Source organism: Chondrus crispus, genomic scaffold (genome assembly GCF_000350225.1).
Source record: "Chondrus crispus Stackhouse genomic scaffold, scaffold_76, whole genome shotgun sequence".
In the NCBI taxonomy this organism is placed as follows: Eukaryota; Rhodophyta; class Florideophyceae; order Gigartinales; family Gigartinaceae; genus Chondrus; species Chondrus crispus.
Window position 1 is genome coordinate 1 of NW_005178685.1, and position 20,740 is coordinate 20,740.

A 20,740-nucleotide genomic window follows, 5' to 3' on the forward strand; every position below is an offset into this window, starting at 1 on the left:
CACCATTCAGTACCGCCCCGGACGCGTGCATCAGATGCCCGATGCCCTGTCACGACTCGTGTCGCCGAAGGTCGCCGATGACCTTCGCTCCACCGTCGAGGTGGATGACGACATCCCCACTTTCGACGGGGGCACGACAGTTCGAGACGTATCGAACGAGCTCGCGGACCACGCTTGTACCGCGAGCTGTGATCATCCGGCCGTCCATGTCTTCGTAACGACACGGAATCAAGCCGAAGCCCGAACAAGGTCGCGCGCACGGACGCGCGACGAACCGCGAGGTGACGACGAAGACCCCGCTCTCCAAGGACCCAATTCGTTTTGGGAGGAGAACGACGAGTTCGACGCCGCCGACATCCAGCGCGCCGAAGACCCCGAGGCCGGCGCGCTCGATTCCCCGGTCGCCCCACCGCAGGACGACCTTCCGGCCCCTCTTACGATAGAGGAGATAGCCGAGGAGCAACGCGTGGATGACTTCTGCCAAACTGTTTTGGCACGACAGTCAGAGTCCCGGGACTCCGCGTTCTTCGAGGACCACCAAGGAGTGCTCAAGCGGAGACACCCCTTCGACCCTGATATCGTACAGGTGGTGGTACCTCGGACGCTTCGCGCCAGGCTCCTTCGCCTGTGCCACAACCCGGCCATCGCGGGGCACCCGGGCCAGAACCGTATGTACTACGCACTTCGACGCGAGTACTACTGGCCCCACCTGGCTGCAGACGTAGCAGCCACGGTGCGAGGGTGTCGAACCTGCGCGATGAACCGGGTGAAGCTGAGGAAACATCTCAACCGATTGAGATTGTTTCCAGCTACGAGGCCCCTCGAGAGCCTCGCGATCGACATCTTGGGGCCGCTCCCCAAGACGAAGACAGGAAAATGGTTCCTGCTCGTGATTACGGACCGCTTCAGTAAGCTAACGCAAGTCGTTGCGCTCCGCACGATAACAGCGCACACGGTCGCAGTTGCGTTCTGCGACTCGTGGGTGTTCAAGTATGGCGTCCCTCGCACGTTGCTTTCGGACAACGGCCCTCAGTTTAATGCCAAGTTCTTCCACAGCACGTGCCGCGTTCTAGGGATAACGAATTTGTACACTTCGGCGTACCATCCCCAGACGAACGGGCAGGTCGAGCGTTATAACCGAACAATCGCCTCGATGCTGCGGAACTACGTGGGTGAACACCAGGACGACTGGGATGTGTACGTGGGGCCGCTTACGTATGCGTACAACTCCCACGTACATCGCACCACACGCACCACGCCGTTTGAGCTCGTGCTCAGCAGGCCACCGCCGGAGTTCTCTCTCCGACGGGCGGACGGCGACGCGCCCCCTTCCAATAGGGGGAACCAACGTGCCGAGTTCCTCAAGACCTTGGATTCGACTATCCAGAAGGCCTACGGGAGCCTGCGTCGGACGCAGGCTCGCTACAAGCGCGACTTCGATAAGCGCATACGACGTATTAATTCCCGGCTCCGTCCCGGAGAATACGTATATCTCAACCCCACCGATGGGGCTAAGACATCGAACAAGCTCGCCTCGCCCGCTGTCGGACCCTACCGCGTGCTCGCCAATGACCGCCGAATCATCACGATCGATCGTGATGGGGTCACCGAGCGAGTCTCCGCCGACCGCTGCGTGTACGCGCCGCCTCCGATAGACGCGCCACGAGCAAGTACGACGACCCCGCGGGACCTCGCCGATAAGGTCACCGCGGGAACGCAGTATGCCGTCGAACGGCTACTGAGACATCGGGTTATGGAAGATGGAACCACGGAGTTCCTCATCAAGTGGGCGGATTACGACGCGCCCACTTGGACTGCGCGGACTCACGTCCCGGAGGAGTTGGTGTCTCGTTACGCCCAACGCCTCCGGAGACGTACCGGCAGAGACCTCACCTAAACCGTGAACGCGGACGTTCACGCTTAAGGGGGGGGCCCTCAACCGCTCCTTCGCGGATTAACCCCAGCCTGCACGAACAGACTAAAACGGGAAGCGAAGGAGGTCGGCAGACCCTATCGGAGGGTCACAACCGGGGACGCGTTCAAGTCAAGTCGTCTTGACTTCTCGGACGTCAAGGACGCGAGACATAAGAACAGGACAGTACGAACTGCCTGAAAAAATGTTGGGCCCTCGTAATGACCGACATTACGAGGACCGCGAAACCCGGTTCGGATCGGAAAAGTCGGACGACCCCCCCCGAACAGGATTGCCGGACGATCCGTTAAGTCCAGCAACCACGGCGAGGAGGGGCGCCCGACGAACAAGGAGATCAACAGTGGGATCACGAGAGCCCTCGGTGGGCAGAGTAAGCGACCAAGAATGCCCGTCGCTTCGGTCTCGGTATAACCGAGAAGGGGGAGGCTCACGTCGAGCTTTCCATCAGCACCCGCGTCGGAGAGCCCGGCAGAAGACCGGATCATGACCCTCCCGGTGTGGGTCGTGCGCGAGGAAGCGCGCAACACGCGTCGGCAGATGCACAGACGAGCGAGGCTGCATTCGCCACAGCAGTAGCGAGGATAGTTATGGAAGGAGGGGTAAGCGAAAGCAACTCAGCCTGAGGAGCACCAGTATATACGCACAGACGCGAGACACCCCAAAACCGCCGCCGACACATGCCCCATAATAGGGAAAATTACGGGGGATGAGAACGCGGCACGTGAGCGAGTGCGCGCCATGCTCCAACACCGGTTGCGTCATCACCAAATCACCCCGCCACCACCCCCTGAAAATAACGAAAAAAATTAACGGGGCAATTACACCCGCACGCGCATGGCGTATGGGGGTACTGTACGCCGGGCGACAAGCAAGAGCAAACCCAGACGGCGCTGCCCGAGGGTACAACGAATGAGCGCGTGAGTGTACGCACGTCCGCCCGTCCCCCCCGACCGGAAAGGGAGGCGGGCGGGTGACGGAATCGTATGCCCGCACCGAGCGGATTCCTCGAAATCCCGACCCACGGCACGCCGCCCAAGCGGCAGTCTCCCTCTATCCACCTACACACTCGGACCGGACGGCCACGGACGAAGGGAAGAAGAACGCGAGCCACCTGCGCGCTTACGCGCCCCCGCCGCCCAAGGTGAGGGGCTCAGAAGGACGCGATACCACGACAGCCTCCGCTACTGACCACTCCATTATAATTTATGTGCGCCCTGCGAGCTACGTCGACTGCAGAACGCATGCCGCGCAACAGATGATCGCCCGAAAACGACTACAGGAAGCGCGGGCCGGGGCTGACTAAGGGCGACCCTCCCCCAGGAGAAGCCCAACGCGCCGAACGAATAACGCGCGGAAGGAAAGGGCTCACTGAGGGAGACCGAGGTGGGGACGTAGAACGCGGTGTTGGCGCCGACGCCGCCGCCACAGTTCAGGAGACAATGGACAATTTCGGTTCGGATGACGAGGTCCACCGAGGGGCATGCAGAGCGCGCCCCCGTCAAGCGCCGTCAAGTGGCCACGCAATCAGGAGGAGGTAGCTCAGGCTACCACGGTCCGCAGGCTGCAGACGCCAGCACCCCCTCCCCGACCGCGGCATCATGGGGACGCCGTATGAATGCGAATCACACAACACGAACGCGTATTCGAGAACGCAACACGCGGTCGCTACGCACGCGAGCCAAACACGACGCCTACACACCCCCTTTTCCCTTCCACGGCACTGAATCTGACATCTTGTTCTGTGCGCGCGGCAGGGACCAAGAGAAGATCGTTCGCCACCGCCGACCATGGCCGCCGCGAGAAATCCTGCGCACCGCCCGCCCGCGTACGCGACGACCAAGAGGGGCGGGAGCACCGTCTGAGCAAGCCCCCCCGGGAGACAAGTCGAAGATTGATGAAACACACAACCCACGCCCAGGCTCACACGAGGCTAGGGGAATATGCATGGCCCTCTGCCAAGCAAAGAAGGCGACAGAGTGCCCGTCTCCAACGCCTCCCTAGGGAAAAGCCCAACGAACTCGCCGGAGATGATTTGATGCGATGGCTCGATCAGGGTCGGACAAGACGGCTGCTTTCTTATTTTCGTTGCCTCATAGCCGCGACGCACCCCCTCTTGTGATGTCTACCGCGTCACTAAAGAAGGGACCACGCGCGCTTTTCGGGGCGTCAACACCAGAGCTTGTGCTCCGAACTCAAACGTTTCGTAAGTGGCCTTCGAAGTACATTATCAGTGCAACATCGGGACGTTTGCTCAACTCCTGGCCTAGAGGAGAGCAAAAGGTGCGCTTACGCTGTCTACCGCAGAACCCACAGTGTCCTACGAAGCGTATGGGCTGATTGAGGGATTCTAGCAGGGCAGACAACCACTGGGCTTTGGAAACTAGGCAAAGGTTTGACGGAAATTATTGAGGAGGGACAAATGATCCCGCTATCCGCCAACATGCCACATGCGCTTGCTGGAAGCTCGCGAATTAGATTCGGCGAGAGGGTAGCAATGGTGAGTTTTGATGCTGATACGGGAGTGTCCCCGACCCTAACAGTCGCATGTTTGGCACGTGAGCGGAGGATGCGAAGGACAGTGTGCGACACGCCTGGTCCAACGAAATTCGAAGAGGAACGGAGGTTGGTACTCAGTATGACGAACCTCCCTCGCAGTGCTGAGTCCCCCACAGAGCGCCCTGTAAGGACGCACGGAGAAGGGAGCACCGGGGAACTACTGCCGGCTCGAACGGCGACTTTCGAGTCGCCCCGCTCAGGCACGGGAGGGAACGTCGGGAGTAATTATGATAGTAAGGAAGGAACGCGGGCAGAGACCCACGGCCCGAACAGCTGCCCCAGGGACGACTCCCCGGCGCAGGTCGCCCTCTGCACGCGAAGAATAGAACCGGGTCGGCGGCCCCACAGCGAAGGGAGCTCATTCGATGCCTCCCCGCGGTCGGGAAACGCGGAGGGGCGAGGACAATCGCCCTAGCGGGAGTTATCGAAACTCAGAAAGCCGAAGGGCGGACTGAGACAGAAAAAGAGTACAGAAGTTTCTGTGCGCTGTGGACCAGGTACGAGGGGATAGTGACGGACGTAGTAGAGCAACTCGTCAATGCAACCGTACCTCGCATCATACGGTAGGTCCCCCGTAAGGGGGGGAGACGACAAGAGGAACGAGCTCGCCCCACACGCCCCTCAAGCCAGGCGGGAGAGTCGGGAGTGTTTCAGCCAATGGGAGCTCGTTAATTTTAGCCGAAGCGCGGCTCTCCCGTAGAGGAGCGACGTCACTCGAACCGAGGCACAGGGTCCGGAGCGCCCTCGTCCCGAAGGCGAGGGACGCCAGATAGAATACGGACTTCGCGTCCCCGCGCACTCGCCCGCTGGCGGACGGCGCCGCCAATGAGGCGACTGCCGCGGGCGTAGGAGAAAGACTCGCGAGGAATTGCCTTAGGGGCTTTACGGGAAAGGAAAGGACTAGGGATGTCGAGGGCCGGTCGCTACGCTGGCCTGCTCAACGGTTCGCACCGTTGGAGGGCACCGACGACCCGGAGGCACGCCTTTCCGGGGGGCGGTAGCTGGGGTGCGACGGCACGTCCGACTCCACCTCGTGGAGGGGCGGAAGCGCTATCTCCGGGTGGGAGGACCACCCCGGACGCGACTTGGGCGGGACGGCTGGTCCGCCAACCACCGAGGAGTCGTGCGCACGTCTCTCATAGGGGTCCCGAAGTTGAGGGAGAGGCACGTATGTAGGGGAAGCCCGAAGGTCGTCTCGCTCCAGGCGATATCGATCGCGCTCGGCCGATAACTGCTGTAGCATGCTGCTCTGGCACGACGCCGATTCACGAAGGGTCTCGATTTCCCCCTGGGCATGGCGGAGTTGTGCACCGAGGCGACGAGCCTCGTCACTCCGCTCTATGTACCAACCGGCCAGTGTCCGGAGCAGACCTCCAACTTGCCAAACTCGGCCGACCGAACGGCCCAGAGCGCGGACCACCCCTGGGATAGCAATGATCTCGTCGTGACTCAGATCAAGGCTGCACGTGGTCTTGGGACTCACGTCACGACATGAGTCGGCCCCAAGAGGGGGCGAGAGAACCGACGGAGCGTCTACCGCGGCACTGTACCCCTCCCCCGAAGGGAAGAAGGGAATGCGTGGGGAACGTGCATCTCGGAAGGCGACAGACGGAGCTTCGCCATCCAAATCGCGGTACCTCTTCCGGCGCGCGGCTCGGGCAACGGACCCCACGCCTCCCTTACTCCGGGAAGGAGCCGACCCGAGCGGACTGGGACGCGCTACGAAAGCATCCCCTTTCCAATCGTAGATCATGTAGAGGCTCCGGGTGCTGGTTGTGTAATCGGTCCAAGAACGCCGATTGCGCTCGGGCACCGCCACGGCGCGGTGCATAAGATCGAGAACCATGGAGTAGGACCATGGGACGTGCGGGGAGCCGCGCTCCATGGGGTGCAAGGTCAGGTCGGGAAGCGACGGCGCGACCCGGCCAAGGAAGGACAGCATGCCAACGGGCTGTACGAAAGCCCTACCATGCAATGACACGTCGTCCATGAAGGCGGCGCATAGGGACCACGCCCATTCGCACTCGAAATTGTAGACCAGCTCCGCGTAAGCCGGGTGTACCGGGTCATTACAAGCGAAGCCAAAGTGTCTCAGAGTGTAGGGGAGTAACGGATGCACCCCTAACGACGGGAGTGCCTCCCCTATAACCGCGGGAAGCTCGGGAAAGTCGCTCCGGGACAGACCGGGGGCGAACGCGGCTGACGGGAAGACGCGTCCGTCTTCCTCAGCAGCGTTGCGATACGCGGACCAATCGGTTGGCGCCAACGAGATGTGGTGAAGGCGCATCAGGGAACAGGCCGATTTTTGAAGGGCCGCCCGAGCCTTCGAATGGGCACGAGTACGGGAGCTGACGTATAGCCCCGCTACCTCCGAAAGTACGAAACGACGGGGATCCCGGGGGGCCCGATGGAAGAGGTACGTCGACATCCGGTCGACGTACTCGGCCTCCTCTACACTATAGACGAACGTCCTGTCGCCGGGTATCTCGTCCGGAATTTGATAGGGGGCACCGTCGCCCTCAGATAGCAAGCGCCCTAAGGCCAGGGACGCCTCCTCAGCTCGGCCACCTACGTATATGGTGCGGATCCGGAGTAGATCAGGTCTCAAACTCGCTCGCGCCAAGAGTTCACCGACGGTGATGCCCGACCGCGCGTGGCGACGCCACGCGTAGTTTAGGCGACTGAGCGGTAGCGGAATCGACCGCTCCAAGGGGACGCCCAGCCACTGCGTGGAGGTGTCGGACACCTCCTCCTCCACGACCCTGCCGAGCCGGGAAAAAGGCGTCGGCGCCCCGGGACGCCGACAACTACCAGTGGCCCCGTGAGAGCCCTCGACGCGACGGTACGAACCATCCCTCGGCCATGCCGCGAGCTTCCCATCGTGCGAATCACTCGCGCCACCGACGGGCGCAGCCAACGGCGGAGCGACGGGCGGCGGCGAGGGATCCAACTCCTCGGATACTGTAGAGGCTCGGGTTTCTCGAGGCTTTCGGAGAGGCCTCGGAGGCCACCAGAGCGGCGGCGCGGAAGGGTTGAGAGCGGCCGAAGGCGACCGCGATGCCACCTCCTCGACGGGGGTGGGGTGACCCATGGTCGGGGAGCGGACGACCGGTGCGTCCGATCCAATCCCAAGGGGCGCCAGAGGACGCGCGGGGGCGCCCTCAGAGGTAGTGAGGGGCGACATATAGATGACGTAAGGACGCGGGCCAAGCCAGCAGACGAGGGAGTAAGCCGGCTCTCGGGTACAGAAAGAAAAGGGTGCCTGCCAAGTCGGATGCAGAAGAACAGACCCCTCCGAAGGGAGGGACGAGTCGACGCTCAAGGCGAGCCCAGAGGGGGCACGCGCGACCGAACGGCAGAAAACAGCCGACGGCGACGAAGGGGAGGCGAGGTCTCGGGACGCCAGAGAGAGGGGCGATAGATCGACCCGCGCGCAAACGAGGCCGGAGCGGGACACCGAGAATGCCGACCCGAGAGCGGGGTCGTGGGAGGGAGTAGAAGGGACCGTATCGATTATACGGTCAACCATGATTTGCGCTCTGCGAGCACCCGTGGACGCGGACGTCCCCGCTTAAGGGGGGACCGTGTAGCATAACCCCCCCCTGGGGCTTTATTTTAGATTAGATCAACTCAGAATCGGATCGGTTACTGTAGAGCTCGATGCTCTACAGTACCACCACGTGTAACCCCGAGTACAGGGGCGCACGTGTACACGTGTACGCGCGGGACCGAAGAGCGCGCACACACACGTGTACTGTCAGCCCCGATGGCTGACAGTATTACAGTGTCGACCGACCGCTACAGTACGTCGCTACAGTATATCGGTACTGTACTATTATGATAGGTTATTATGTACATTAAATATGGAGCGGACCGGCGGCGGGGGGAGGAGGACAAGCAGGGACTTGTCACCCACCGACCGTCAAGGTCCGCCTTCCCGCTTATTCTAAAGTAGCGCTCGCTAACTACCTTAGAGCGGCACCGAGCGCGGGTTGAGGACGCGCGCGGTACGCCCACGAGTCGGCTCCGCCTCCGCCCGTCGGTACTGGATCGTTACCCAGTACCGCGCCGGGGCGTCGAGGCGTCGAACCGCTCGCGCGTACCGGCGTCCTCCCCGTTCCCGCTCTACCACGCTACCCGGGCCCGCTGCCCGGTGCCGTTAGCTGGTGTCCCGCTTCACCCCCGTCTTCCCGTTCGGACGGGGTCTACGTCGAGCTGTGCATACACCCCTCTCCGTTGGGGGTGTTTATGCTACACTTGCCAATACCCGCTGTTGCAATCCAGCGTGGTAAAGACAGTAGCGTCGCCGAGGGAATCGATGCACTCGTCCATCCTCGGCAACGGATAGGAATCCCGGACGGTGACTGCGTTGAGCTTTCTGTAGTCGACACAGAACCGCATGGTACCATCCTTTTTAGGGACGAATACCACGGGGCTTGCCCATTCGGCCGTGGCGGGTTCGATTACCCCTGCCCGGAGCATGCGGTCGATCTCCGTCTTCTCTTTTTCCCGTGCGGTTGGTCCGGCGCGGTAAGGCGCCTGGTAAATCGGGCGAGCACCGGGCTTGAGCTCAATCCGGTGCTTCGTGGCCCCGATTTTTCCCAACCGGCCGGTCCACATCCCCTTGAATTCGGACAGTACCTCGAGGACCTCCGAGCGCACCTCCTCGTCCTCGGCACCGATATGGACGTCCTCCCGCCAGGAATTGGGGCTCTCCTCAGGGGCGGCGGTGTCTTCGGGTTTATCCAGTCCGTCCGTCCCGAGGGGCGCCCTTGGCAGCGTGGCTTGTTCAGCCACGTCCTTGTCCGTGCGGTTGTCGATGGATTCTCCCGCGCCGTTCCCTGCGGTTGAGAGGTTGGAATTAAATATCCCTCCCCCTTCCTTAGCTTCGGCCGCTTCCGCGGCCGACTCGCCAAGGGTCAGGATGTGAGTGGGCGACGGTAGGGCCAGGCCGATCACGGTATGCTTCGGAATGTGCACCGGGCGGTGCCCGAAGTTGCTGAGCATTACCGAGAACGGTTTTTCGGGGACCACGTCCATGACCCCCTGGGCCATGAGTGTCAGGTTCTTGTACGCGGTTTTTGGGGAGTTCTGCAAAAAGCATAGACCCCCTACCGGCGTGGCGGCCCTCACGAGGGCCTGCGTCATTGGGGGGATTGTCACCCCTTTGACGAGGCGGATTTTCCGTGACGGTGTCATGGTCGGGAATGCCGCCTGCTTCCGCCCGGGTTTTTCCGACGGCGGTAGGTGTCGCACCGCACTTCTCGAGGCCATCTTGCGGTCGTGCCTCGAGGGGGTTGTCCCGACCAACGCCACTGGTAGCGCGTCGTGGAACACGACCTTCCGTTGCGGTGGGAGGATCGCCTTGACGTGGCGATCGAGAAAGGTCGTACCGAGGATACAGTCCACGGCGAGGCTTGTCACCACCAAGAACGAGATGCGCGCTATAAATTCACCGATACGGACAAACAAGGAGATCTCTCCTAGAGCTTTCATTGCGCGGTTTGACGCGTCAATGAGCGCTGGGCTCCGAACCTGTTTTATCGACGGTCGCCATGACTCGGCGACACACCGCAAATGGATGAGGTTCGGGCCGGCTCCTGAGTCGAGCACTGGCGTGATGGCGACCATCAGCGCCTGCTTTTGGCCAACCGTGGCGGAAACCTTATAATTCTGCTTCTTGAAGAAGCAGATGGCCCGGATTTCCGTTCGGTTCCCCGGTTGCGCTTCCACTGGCGCAACCGGTTTGGGGGTGCCTGAGCTCCTGAGGCTTGGCACGGGGAGAGACGTCGTCGCCTCTACGCGTCCTCCCCGGCTTCCCCCGTGAGCAGCAGGTCTTCGCGGGTTTCCTCCGCGGCTTGCACCACGTGGTCCTCAGTAGGGCCGTGGTGCGGCTCTTCTATCACGTTCACGCCCGCGGGGGCCGTCGGACGCTAGTTTCTCCAAGCGGACGGCCCCTGGCGGTTGAACGGGGATCCCGGACGGAGGCCCTGCCGGATGCGTAGCTTCTGGTAGTTGGCCTCTCGTGCCTCCAGAAGCTTGGCCCGCAGGCCCGCATCGGCAACGACGGGACACTCCTCTTGTCGGTGCGTAGTGTCAAGGCAGAACCGACACGGCGGCCGTCCGGGGAATCCCCCACTGGAGAACCGGACCCGTGGGTTCTGCCCCTGTCTCCCGTACGGTCCTGCGCGCACATCGCCCGGGTTGGCGGGCGGACCCGCGGCGCCTGATGCCGAGGCTGCCGGCGACGGGTAATAACTCGTCGGCGGCGAGCTTAACGGGCTCGGCGTCGCGGTGTGGTCCGTCACGGCCAAGATTTCTTCTGCCACGGATTCTCGAGCTGTCGGGATGTCGGATGCCGACTCAACCGACAGCACGGGCCGTGTCCTGGCGGTACGTTCGAATCTTCTGGCCGCTCCGGACGGCTCCCGGGATGCCATGGCTGACATCCCCTGCCGGCGGGAAGCCCGATTGGTTTCCCCGATCGCTTGCGCGTATCGAGCCACGGATTGGTAATCCACATCCGGGTGCGTAGCAAGGTAGTTGCGGACCTGCGCGCACGTGGCGGGAAGTAACCCCTCGACGAATAGGGACTTCAACCGCCGGTCGGAGAATACCGTACCGCATCGGAGGGCCTTGTCCCAGAGGTGGTTACTGTAGACCTCCTCCGTCATGTTCGAACTTTGACGGAAGGAGGTCACGTCACCAACCGCTTCGGAAATTACCTCATCGGTCGCATAGGTACGCAACAAAAAGTTGACAACCTGCGGGTACGTCCTGAGCAGTTCGCGCCGCTCCACGTCAACCGCCATGGTGTTTCCATTGAGACGGGACTGGAGTAGGGCGTGAGCCTGACCGGTGAGGTAGAATTGGAAGCACCACACGGCGGCTCCCTCGGTGATCCCGTTGTGGTCGCACGCCATCTTGAGGCGTGCGAGGAATCCCAATACCGCAATCGGATCTTGACCACTGAACGTGTGGGACCTCATCTGCACGTCCAGTTTCTTCCGGTAACGGTTAATGTGCCGCGCTACTGTAGAGTCGTAGCGCGAGCTACGCCGTTCCAGGCGGTAGGTCTTGTAGTTGACGGCCTTGGTAAACAGGTCATTGAGCGGCCTGATTACCGTAGGCCGTCGCTCGTCGCCCCTTGGCGCAGCCCGGCGGTGTCTGCTTGAGCGACGACGCTCCTCACCCGACTCGGTACTGTAGTCTTCCGAGTCGGACGGTTCTTGCCGGTGACGGTCTCGGCTTCTATCGCGGCGTGCCCTGTGGCCCCGCCTGCGCGAACCTTCCGAACCGGATTGGTCGTCATCGGAGGGGTATCCTCCCCCTCCGGCATCGCGGTATCGCCCGTGGCGTGCCTCGCGGTTATCGCGGTATCGCCAGCGGCGTCCCTCGCGGTTTTCATCCGTCCTGTGACGGGGGTCTTCTGCGTCGGAATACCGGGTGTATTCCGCTTCGGTTCTGCGCGTGCCGGGTGCACGTCTTGTGCTCAACCGGTACGGGTCCCGATTTTCTGTCTCGGGGAGCCCCAGGCGGTTTTCTGTCCCGCGGGGGTCACCTGTACCGGCGAGTATGGGGAGGACATTTTCTGTAGTCCTCCCTGTAGCGCCGTAAACGGTTGGGAGATAGATGGCTCTGCCCTCCGGGTGAGGGTCCATCCTATCAATCCCGGGTACGGCGCCGATCGGATCAGCGATATAATTGCTTGAGCCCGGAACGGTTTCATGGCGCGGCGCCGGCGGCGGTGCCGCGCCTCCCGTTTCGGTTGTAAATGTCGTGGCCAGACGAATGGCCACGGCGGAGCTAATAGCTCCCTTTAGAGCCATTGCGGTGGGAGATTCGTCCTCCTCCGCGGCGAGCGCGGCCACCACCTCGTCGCGTACGAGGGGGGCGATCTTCTCGTCCAGCAGGGCGCGGAGCGCGGCGTCCGCTTGCTCCGCCACAAGCCCGGGTACGGTTCGGTCGAGGCAAACCTGGACGACCTGGGGTAATTCCTCAGCGAGGAATTCCTCCATCCAGGTTTGTAATCGCGGGAGTAACGCGTCGTACAGTACTTGTACGCGGTTTCCCCCACCAGCCGGTAGCCCGGCGGTGGTGTCCGAAACGGAAGGGGTCTTCTGGCCCCTGGTAGACGGCGGGCGTAGCAGGGCTTCCGGATTGTCGATCCGGGGGCGCTGTGCGCCTCTGCCACTGCGGGTACTTGCTCGCCCGGAGGCGGTATCTTCTCCGGCGGAATCCGCACGGTTCATCGTCGATGATCACTGGCGATCGACGCGGTGATTTTCGACCTCTTTCAATCCGATCGGTCATTGCTCGCGCTGGCGATCCAGTGCGGGCTCAACCTCTGTAGTTATACCCTCCACAAGAGTACCAAAATGTGGTATAACTACCTTCGTCCCGACCACTCGGAACGAGGGGGGTTAGAGGTGAGGGAGCACGCGACGCTGGGTTACCCACGCGCGGATAAAAACCGTACGGATGGACTCGAAAAGAGAGAAGGCTCACGTGGCCGGTGACGCGCAGCCGGTCGGTGGTGTTATACCCGGACGGCCGGTCACGGGTTAGAAGCCCGAGCTAAAGGAAAACCGGAACGGTGTTAGCACTTAGCCGTAAAGGGAAGGGAGGCGAGTCTGCCTCCTCTTTACTGGGACGGGGCAGGTGCCCCCGGTCTTAACCCCTAAGTGGGACGCCAGGACACCTGTCCCGCTACAGTAGCTGTTACTTACTGTATACCAGCTACTGTACACAATTAATAAATTCGTGCCATTAACTACTAATTACTACTTATAACCGTACGGATTACACACGTGTGCCCGTGGCCACGCCAGCGGTTGTAGCACGTGTGACCCGCGGGGTACTACTGTACTCCGCTACGGGCGCGTGCAAGCCCGGTCGCTACAGTAGTACCCGCTCTTCCGTCCGGTTCACATCTCCCCGGGATGGTCGTGGTACGCCATTGTACTACACGGGTCACCAACATGAGAGTACAATCTCAAATTCATGCGTTAACAGACGGTAGGATACCAGTGTCACAAGCGCTTGCAAAGGAATCTTGTGTCCTTCGGTCAGATTATCAAGTTCAAAACATTCTGATGAGCGAGATACGAGCTCCAAAAATGGCGGTTATGAATCGATCAGGACGCAAAAAGGTGGCAAAATGCAAGCGGCGGCAGTGTTGACTTCGAAAGTCTCTCACGCCAACTACAACATTATCTGTGTATCGCATGTGGAAGACGTAAGCTCAAAGGCTTTCGAATGTCGCAGTCGTGCTTCGTCGAGCAATTTGAATTGTGAAAAAGAAAACAGGGCGCCTGTCAAGGGCGACGGCATTGTGCGTAACTTAGAGAGTAGTTTTTGGGCTTCTCTTGATGATGTTCCCCTAAAACAGTGGCCAAGGCGATCGGCGGTTGGGTTGCAGGAGAACAAAGGGAATTCTCGTGGAGATCGGCACGACTCCGCGGCGCGAACGTTGCTCGGCCTGTCGCAACTGCGGTGAGAGTGCCGCGGGGAGGTGGCCCAAATTGAGCCGGATGGCCTGGAAAGCCGCCAACCAAAGATTTTTTGGTACCGGGAAACTGGCCAGTACTGGGGTAAAATGACCGATTTTTTGAAAATTCTAAACCGACCCAAATTGAGCCGGTGAGAAGGGTACAGTACAATAACCCTTTTTCTATGCTCACTATGGCCCCTGCAAAGAGCGGGGCATCAGCGAGAAAGCATCAGCCACACAAAGGTGCGCACGTCGAGATGGATGGCCGTTGGGGCTTTTTCGTGCTAGCGCCGTGACTCAACTTTGCAGCACTTGTCTCGGTGGCATTGGACATCGAAAGATCGTAGTGAGCACTCCGTCGTTGGCGGTTGACAAAAACTAGAGGCCGAGGCGACCTGTATTTGAATGGCGACCGCACTCGCCTTCGCCCACGTGCCCGATTTCGCCTTGCTTACAGCGACACCAAGAACATCGTACATCAACCGGCACCCTTGTTCATATCCACAACTCAATCCACTGCCGATTGATCCCTCTCCTCCCCCGACCACCACTCAATCTATCCCTTCCTGTCCCTTCCTGTCACGCCCCGGCAATACTTATCAACCATCCTCCACCCCCTTCCCCCCCGCCATCCCCGCACCGACCCCTCCCCTGCACCAACTCACTCCCTCCTCCTCTCTCCAACACCTCTAACAACCCTTTCCCCTCCCCCCCCGCAATGGCCTTTATCACCCCCACCCCAGTCTCTCTGACGCGCCGCGCCACTCTCTCGCGGCCGTCTGCGCGTCGCCCGTCGGCCGCCCCTTCGGCGCGTCGTCCCACGCCGCGCATGATTGCCACCGAGTCGCAGAAGGCCTCGGTCGAGCTCTCGGTCCGCGCCCGCGAGCTGCTGTCCTACATCCGCGGCCACAAGAGCATCTTCAGCCCCGGCGTCGGCTTCAACACCACCCAGGCCACCCTTTGCCGTAAGAACGACACAGCCTACGCCTTCACCCCGCTGGACGAGCTGGCTACAAACGCCTACATGCTTCCTGGAGGTTCCGTCGCCGCATTCATGATCGTGCAGGAGGAGGAGCTGGTCGAGACCGCTGTCTCTGCCGCGTTTGAGACCGCGAAGGAGATAAAGGCGGATGAGAAGCTCTCGGAGATTGTCACGTTCGACTTCCGGAATATCATTCGTATTGTGTCTTATGGCGCTGCTTGCAAGAGTGTCGATTTCGTCCATACCAACAACCTGGGCATGATGAAGATGCTGCATGAGGAAGTCGGCATCTCGTCGAAGGCCGATGTCGCGGGCTTGAAGGCGGCCAAGGATGCAGTCCTTGCTCAAGTCACGGACCCTTTACTGGTCGACTCAACTGCCGCTTGTTTCGATACGGTAATTGAGTTTATGTCCTAGAGCTTCCCCGTAGTCTGTTACCATCTTGGCTACTGATATCACCTCTGTTTTCGTACCCGAAACCGTCGTCCAATGTTCGCCACTAGATTGATGACGCAAACCTGCTAGACGCAGACACAGCACAACAATGCGTTCCAACTAATAAATGCGACTGCTTATCCAAGTTCCCTCCATTATCATTGTACATTGCTTTCAGAGCGCCGGCTCCATGCCCTCGTACGGGTTTTGTCGATAGTCCTCCACCAGCTCTGCCAATCGATCTTTCACCTTCTCCTCATCCTCCGCTGACTCCAGCTTGTCGGGGTACAACGTGCCCTGTAAATGGTCGTACTCGTGTTGGAATATCCTCGCAATCCACCCCTCATATCTCACCTTAAATTTCTTCCCATTCAGCCGCGTCGCCTCTACCTTCACCCACTCATGCCTTCGTACGTTCCCATTCATCCCCGGAAATGACAGACACCCTTCCGGCTCTACAGTAGTCTTCTTCGATTTGCCCACAATCGACGGATTCACCATGACAACCTCCTTCAGAAAAGCCTTCGACTCGCCATCGGGGTTAAATACCATCAGCCGCTTGTTCACCCCCACCTGCGGCGCCGCCAGGCCCACCCCCCGCGATGCATACATGACTAACAACATTTCTTTCGCAATTCGTTTCAGCTCGTCGGTAAACTCCTCCACCTCTACAATCGCATTCGGCGCGCGTAGCAACGGGTGAGGGTATCGCAGCACGCGCAAATCAGTTCCTTTCACTTTTCCGGGGTCCACTTCCGTCTCGACGGCAGGCTCGTCTACAACCATCGTCGCGCTCCTAGCCAGTGCGCGAGCGCGCCGGCTGGACACTGCATTGCCTAGAAAGTGTCGTTCGTTCCGAACTTGCGTCGCAGGGCAGCTCGCTTTTCTTGATTGGCGCGCGTTTCGAGCCAGAACTCTCGTAGAACACAGCGCAAAGTTGAGCATTTCACCTATAGACAAGTTGCATACGAAAGCGTAAAGGCTGCGGAGATTGGAACCCCTCTTACGCTTTGTTCGCCTTTGAGGTTGTCCAAAACTCGAAAAAACATAAAAATCAGAAACTTTCTTGAAAACCCTCCCCTCATCAGAAACAGTTTCTCAGCAGCAGTGCTTGGAGAAATGAGAAGAAACGGGACGGCCAACAGCACCTTCCCCATTGATCCAGAGCTCAACGATCCAGATGCGAGTTGGCGTGTGATAGTTCAACAGAATCGCGTAAAAGAGAAGCTTCCCAGAAGGAGGCACGTGGGGATGCTGTCGCGAAGGTGGCTTTACTGACTTGAAGACCGCCTTCAGTGTCATCGTGGCATTCTGCTTGACGTGAAGATTTTCCCTGAGCCTTTACCATGGCTCGAAACGAAGAAAAGGCGCAGTCCATGCTGAGCAGGTATCTGCAAACAAAGAAGCAAGGGCGTGGCGGGAACGAAAGACGGCCGTACCTTGCGATTCTTTGCGACGATGTCGACGAAGCAGAGAAGTGGCGACTTCAAATCATCGGCGACATCAGACGGCGTGTCGCGGAGATTCAAAATCCCGGTTTGGAGCACGCTCGGGTGCGAGAGCTAAATGACGCTATTAACAAGCTACTACGAGAGCGAAAGCATTGGGAAGGCAGAATTGTGTATCTGGGGGGCAAGGATCATGCACGGCATCGAAAAGGACATAGTTTTAGTGATGGAAAGGATGGTGCCTTCGAGCATCAGGGGTACTTCTATTTTGGCGTTGCGCGTAACTTGCCTGGAGTACAAGAACTCATCGAACGCCAAGACAGACTTCGTATGGAAAAAAAGTATGCAAGCAGAGAAGAGAACAGTGGGAAACTTCACAGGAGAGTGGATATTGAATATTACGGATATCTTGACGACCACGATGGGAGTTTGGAACAAGAAGAGAAAGAGGCAGAAGAAGAAAGAAGGAAATATTTTGTGGAAAAGTGGGAAGAAAAGCATGGTACAGGAGTGGACGAGCCGTGGGATTGCAGTTACCTCCAGTACATTGGGAAAAAGCCGTCTCGGAACCCCGACTTAGACGTTCAAGCCTTGATTTTAGAGCGGAAGAAGAGGGAGGCATTGGAGCAACTTGAGGGAGGAGTCAATAAGGCAAGCGGGTGAGGAAACTACAAGGAAGCAGCAACCGATCTGGCTTCGCTGAGCGTTTCCGCCTTGTGACGTGGCTGCTTCCGTTGTGACCTGCTTCCAGTGCCCGTATGAAACATTTCATTTGCTCCAGAACAGTGAAAGTTTGCGTCGACAACGTCTGCTTTTTGTTCATGTCTCCGATGTACATGAATGATCTATCAGCTCACTCGTAGAGGCATAGCAATATTGTTTCCGTGTCACAGCGACACGTGGAAGAAGCAATCGCGACGATTGCTCCCAACCTGTGTAAGGACATGATTCCTGCAGGGGTTGGATGTGGAAGGTTTGTCCTAAACGTGGTGACCATAGTGCATTTTCTCCAAAAAGGCCGGACATGCTCACCAAGACTTAAGTAGAGTGTAGGAACGGGCAAAGCACTCTTTGACTTGAACATGGGGTAGGATCATAAAGATTCTTCGCGAATATGTTGCAAGATGCCAATAAACTCACCGAGGGGTACGCTCCTTGGAAGCGGGTGATACTGATCCCTGAGAAGAGCATTGTACAATTCTTGAGCATCTGCTAGTTGATTTTGTGGTGATGAAGGCGGAGGGCGCTTCGGAACATAGTCAGGACCGGTGGCAGTCCAAGCGAGCCTGTCCTTATTCCACTTGTCCAAACCATGATTTACAAAAGGTTCCTGTGGGGGCGGGGAACTCTGCATGGATAGACGGGGCGGAGTGTCGCTCTTCAAGGACCTGTTTGATTTGATGTCTCGCTTTCGTGAACGGGAGCGACCCTTCCTCCCCAGGGCATTTATCATCTTGCGGTAAACTATCTTGACTTTCCCGAGGAAGAACACGGCGTAGTTGCTGCTGGGGATAAAGGGCGGAGGGGCGCAACTGATGAACAGGGAGGGCAATATGGTGAAAGATGGGAATGTGCAAGCTGGCAAGCCTGCTAAAATGCTAACGAATGCACTATGAGATGGGCGATTTGAGACACGCAGCCGAACTGTGAAGTGGGTGAGGGAGGATGACGATGGAGGGGGGTGTTGGGGAGGGCAGATGGGGCAAGATGTGGCTGGCAGGGGAGAGATACGAAGTGAAAGCGACGGAAGAACGAAAGAGTCGGCAGCTTGGGGAAGTAGGTGCTGGATTGAGGGTTTGAGAGATAAACGGGTTTGGCCCGCGGGAGGATGACTGGAAATGAGGCAGTGTATGGGACGTTCTGAGCACATCTCCGTTGCAGGTCTCCCGATGCTTGGTTGCTCAAAACGGGTACGCGGGGCAGATATTTCAAGCTTGGCTTTCCCATGTCTCAACCCATAGCGTGGCTTGCGATTCCACAAGTTTCTACTCTGTAAGCCAAGGTACGCGACCACTCACGGCAGCCTCACGTGGGTGAGCCTTACTGTCCAGTGCATATTCGCAGTTGCTTCAGCGTCTGCGCGTGCCGGGGCTCCGAGGGGCACGCGTGGGACGGGCACGTTGATGCCCGCGCCTTGTTTAAAGTTTATTTATGGGCGGGGTGGCTCCGGAGTAGCCGGTAGCCCCACTGATCAACGCACGAAATGGAACCATCTCTGGATTGATTCTCTGATTAGTTTCTCCGATGTTACTCCTTCGCACCCTGGTGTTTGGCGGCTGTTATCCGTCCAACAGGCTTTCGGCGACGCCCGCTCGTGTCGGACTGTTGCGCAATCTAGAGTTTGACCCGCAAATTCGTCATCGCCTGAGTCGCCGGAGATTCGACGCTACGCCACAAGGCATCTTTGTATTCGCAACCCGGTGCCTCCCCCGCACATGTCTTCGCCCTAATATTTCTGCTACACACATGGAGAGAAACAATCCCACTTATTCCCCTGTCTACGGTAGAACAAGTCATATCTTTACGGCTTTCTGGAAAGCCAAAAAACAAAAATAACTAGCACGCGCATTGTTCATCTACCGGTTTTCTGTTAATCTCCACTGTATCTCGAGGAATGCTGTCAGGCAAACACATGGGAGAAAAACGCATGCAACACAATACAACAACACGCAGGAAACAACAAACATCGTCAGCATCCTGTCCCCATGCCCTGCATTCACATTGTGTGATGTAGATCATAGCTCCAAATAAACAATTTCCGAGTGTCGATACTTACAAATCCTCGTCTTGTTCGCCGCGTCGTAATCCTGATCTAGCCACTGCGTCGAAAGCTGCTTCCACGTTAATGTCATCCATCGCGCTCGTCTCAAATAGAGGAATCACGTTCGTCCCTTTGGAATAACACCAGTCTTGTGCCTTCTTCGTCGGTACCTGCTCACATCGAACAAAAAAAATTGCCAATTACACAAAACCATCACTCATACTGTTAGAATACACCTTCCCGCTGCTTGATTCTTTTCGGAACACGTAGTAACTCAAACTGGCTCCATTCAGTCCACGTACCGCTCTCGCTCGGTCGATCACATCCACCTTGTTCCCCATCACGACGAACGGGAAAGAATCAGGGTCCCTCGGAGCCGCCGATATCAGAAACTCGTCTCTCCAGGAGTCAAGCGCATCGAAAGACCGCGCGTCTGTCATGTCGTACACTAGCACACATGCATCCGCTCCTCGATAAAAAGCGGAACCAAGACTTTGGTACCGCTCCTGACCCGCAGTATCCCAAATCTGCAGGCCCACGGGTTTGTCATCTATGATTACATCCTTGGTGTAAAAGTCCGCCCCTATCGTCGCCTTGTACTGTTGACTAAACTCGTTACACACGTAACGGTCCATGAGCGATGTCTTTCCCACCCTATCCAAGAGAAGAATATCGTGCAGTTATGCCCTCGTCAGAACATGCTGTTAAGCGCAAGTGTTTGTCGCGCAATTCTGTGGATATCAACGAGATGGAAACTGTTTGTGACCTTTGAAACGTACCCGCTCTCACCAAGGATGACGATTTTGAGAATTCTGGGTCTTGAGGTCCTCATCTTTGTCGCTCTAGATAAGAAAGCGCGGCTGGAAAGGGGGGGTACGCACGCCTCTCTCGTTCTGACGCCTCTTGCGCTGGACAAGAAGAACCCAAGACACTCTGTACCCGCCTTCCACTCACAATTGCCCAGAGGCTTCCTCCCCTCAGCAAGAAAAACTTTTGTTGTGTCCCGTTGCGACTCCTGTTATGGCAAGCCGGTAGAGTGCAGATTGACCTCTCTTCCAGTTGACGCGGGTTATTCTTCCATGTTGACGAAGACAAGCCGTTTGTGGAAGACTGTGCTGGCCGGTTGAAAGGG

At 58.6% G+C, this 20,740-nt stretch overlaps 6 protein-coding genes; 2 read left to right on the forward strand and 4 right to left on the reverse strand.

Annotated features, from left to right (window-relative positions):
• The first annotated feature begins 34 nt into the window (after positions 1-34).
• CHC_T00007477001 (hypothetical protein) lies at positions 35-1,897 on the forward strand. The gene is made up of 2 exons (XM_005711075.1): positions 35-733; positions 863-1,897. The coding sequence occupies exons 1-2, from the start codon at positions 35-37 to the stop codon at positions 1,895-1,897; spliced, it is 1,734 nt and encodes a 577-aa protein (XP_005711132.1).
• Positions 1,898-15,573: 13,676 nt separating this feature from the next.
• On the reverse strand, positions 15,574-16,344 carry CHC_T00007478001 (hypothetical protein). Its single transcript, XM_005711076.1, has one exon. The coding sequence runs from the start codon at positions 16,342-16,344 to the stop codon at positions 15,574-15,576; it is 771 nt and encodes a 256-aa protein (XP_005711133.1).
• A 5-nt stretch (positions 16,345-16,349) lies between these two features.
• Positions 16,350-16,484, reverse strand: CHC_T00007479001 (hypothetical protein). The gene has a single exon (XM_005711077.1). It carries the CDS (start codon positions 16,482-16,484, stop codon positions 16,350-16,352), a length of 135 nt encoding a protein of 44 aa, XP_005711134.1.
• Positions 16,485-16,965: 481 nt separating this feature from the next.
• On the forward strand, positions 16,966-17,427 carry CHC_T00007480001 (hypothetical protein). The gene has a single exon (XM_005711078.1). The coding sequence runs from the start codon at positions 16,966-16,968 to the stop codon at positions 17,425-17,427; it is 462 nt and encodes a 153-aa protein (XP_005711135.1).
• On the reverse strand, positions 17,428-18,717 carry CHC_T00007481001 (hypothetical protein). XM_005711079.1 is given in 2 exon segments: positions 17,428-17,940; positions 17,941-18,717. The coding sequence occupies 1 exon segment, from the start codon at positions 18,715-18,717 to the stop codon at positions 17,941-17,943; it is 777 nt and encodes a 258-aa protein (XP_005711136.1). The 3' UTR covers positions 17,428-17,940.
• A 601-nt stretch (positions 18,718-19,318) lies between these two features.
• CHC_T00009482001 (GTP-binding protein yptV5) lies at positions 19,319-20,720 on the reverse strand. XM_005711080.1 is given in 6 exon segments: positions 19,319-19,403; positions 19,404-19,464; positions 19,624-19,778; positions 19,911-20,262; positions 20,388-20,440; positions 20,441-20,720. The coding sequence occupies 4 exon segments, from the start codon at positions 20,438-20,440 to the stop codon at positions 19,404-19,406; spliced, it is 621 nt and encodes a 206-aa protein (XP_005711137.1). The 5' UTR covers positions 20,441-20,720; the 3' UTR covers positions 19,319-19,403.
• Positions 20,721-20,740: the final 20 nt, after the last annotated feature.